Raw genomic sequence first — 768 nt, 5'->3', positions numbered from 1 at the left:
GCAGCATCTGCTGGAGGTGCTGAGAGAAGCTGGGGGGAACAGGAGGGGAGGGTGAGGGCTGGTGCCCCCATCCCGGGCACCCCATGGCTCCCCCAGACCCCTGCCGTAGGGCATGGGTCCCCGATGGGTGCCTGCCACCCCTGGCCCCACTCACCGTGGGTGCATCTTGTACAAGGTGCCGTCCACCCCCACGGTGACGGCCAGCTGGGCCAGGCCCCGGTTCTCCCGCATCTTCTCTACCACGGCAGCCAGGCCGGCAGCGCAGAGCTGGGCTGCCCGCAGGGATACAGTCTGGCACACCTCCCGCACCAGCACGCTGTCCTCAAAGCTGGCCTGGAGCTCCAGGTCCTGCAGAATGGCCCGCACCTGCCGAAGGGCCAGCCCATCGCTGCCCCGGACCAGGGGCACCGTTAGCACTGCCATCATCATGGGCTGGAGGTGGCATGGCCCCCTCCTGGGGCTCTGGCTTCACAGCCCCCACCCTGGGCTAAGGGAACCCGCCGGAGCCCAGCACTCACATCTCGATGGTGGAGAGGAACTTGGTCTGGAAGATGTCCCTGGTCTGGAGCTTGGGGCAGGGCTTGCCGCGGAACAGGAGCTGTTTCTTCACCAGCGCCAGTAGGATGTGGCGCACGATCTCGCCCAGGTACATGCCACTGATGAGCTTCTCGAACCTGCCCGGGCACAGCCCTGGCAGCCTTAGCCAGCACAGCCACCCCCAACCGGCCCCCTCCCCACCCCGGGGCCCTCGCCCACCTCTGCTTGCCC

At 68.0% G+C, this 768-nt stretch overlaps 1 protein-coding gene across 1 annotated transcript in view; it reads right to left on the bottom strand.

The window, feature by feature from the left end:
• Nucleotides 1–4: 4 nt before the first annotated feature.
• HK3 (hexokinase 3 (white cell)) overlaps nucleotides 5–768 on the bottom strand; it is a gene marked incomplete at its 3' end in the record, with an annotated part of 3,830 nt that continues 3,066 nt past the window's right edge. Inside the window, 3 exon segments of the mRNA XM_009326228.1 lie at nucleotides 5–29; nucleotides 155–388; nucleotides 519–761. Of these exon segments, the coding sequence (XP_009324503.1) occupies nucleotides 5–29; nucleotides 155–388; nucleotides 519–761 (502 nt within the window).

The sequence above is a fragment of the Pygoscelis adeliae genome, unplaced genomic scaffold (assembly GCF_000699105.1).
Source record: "Pygoscelis adeliae isolate BGI_AS28 unplaced genomic scaffold, ASM69910v1 Scaffold766, whole genome shotgun sequence".
NCBI lineage: Eukaryota > Metazoa > Chordata > Aves > Sphenisciformes > Spheniscidae > Pygoscelis > Pygoscelis adeliae.
This window is presented reverse-complemented; position numbering and strand designations above follow the sequence as displayed.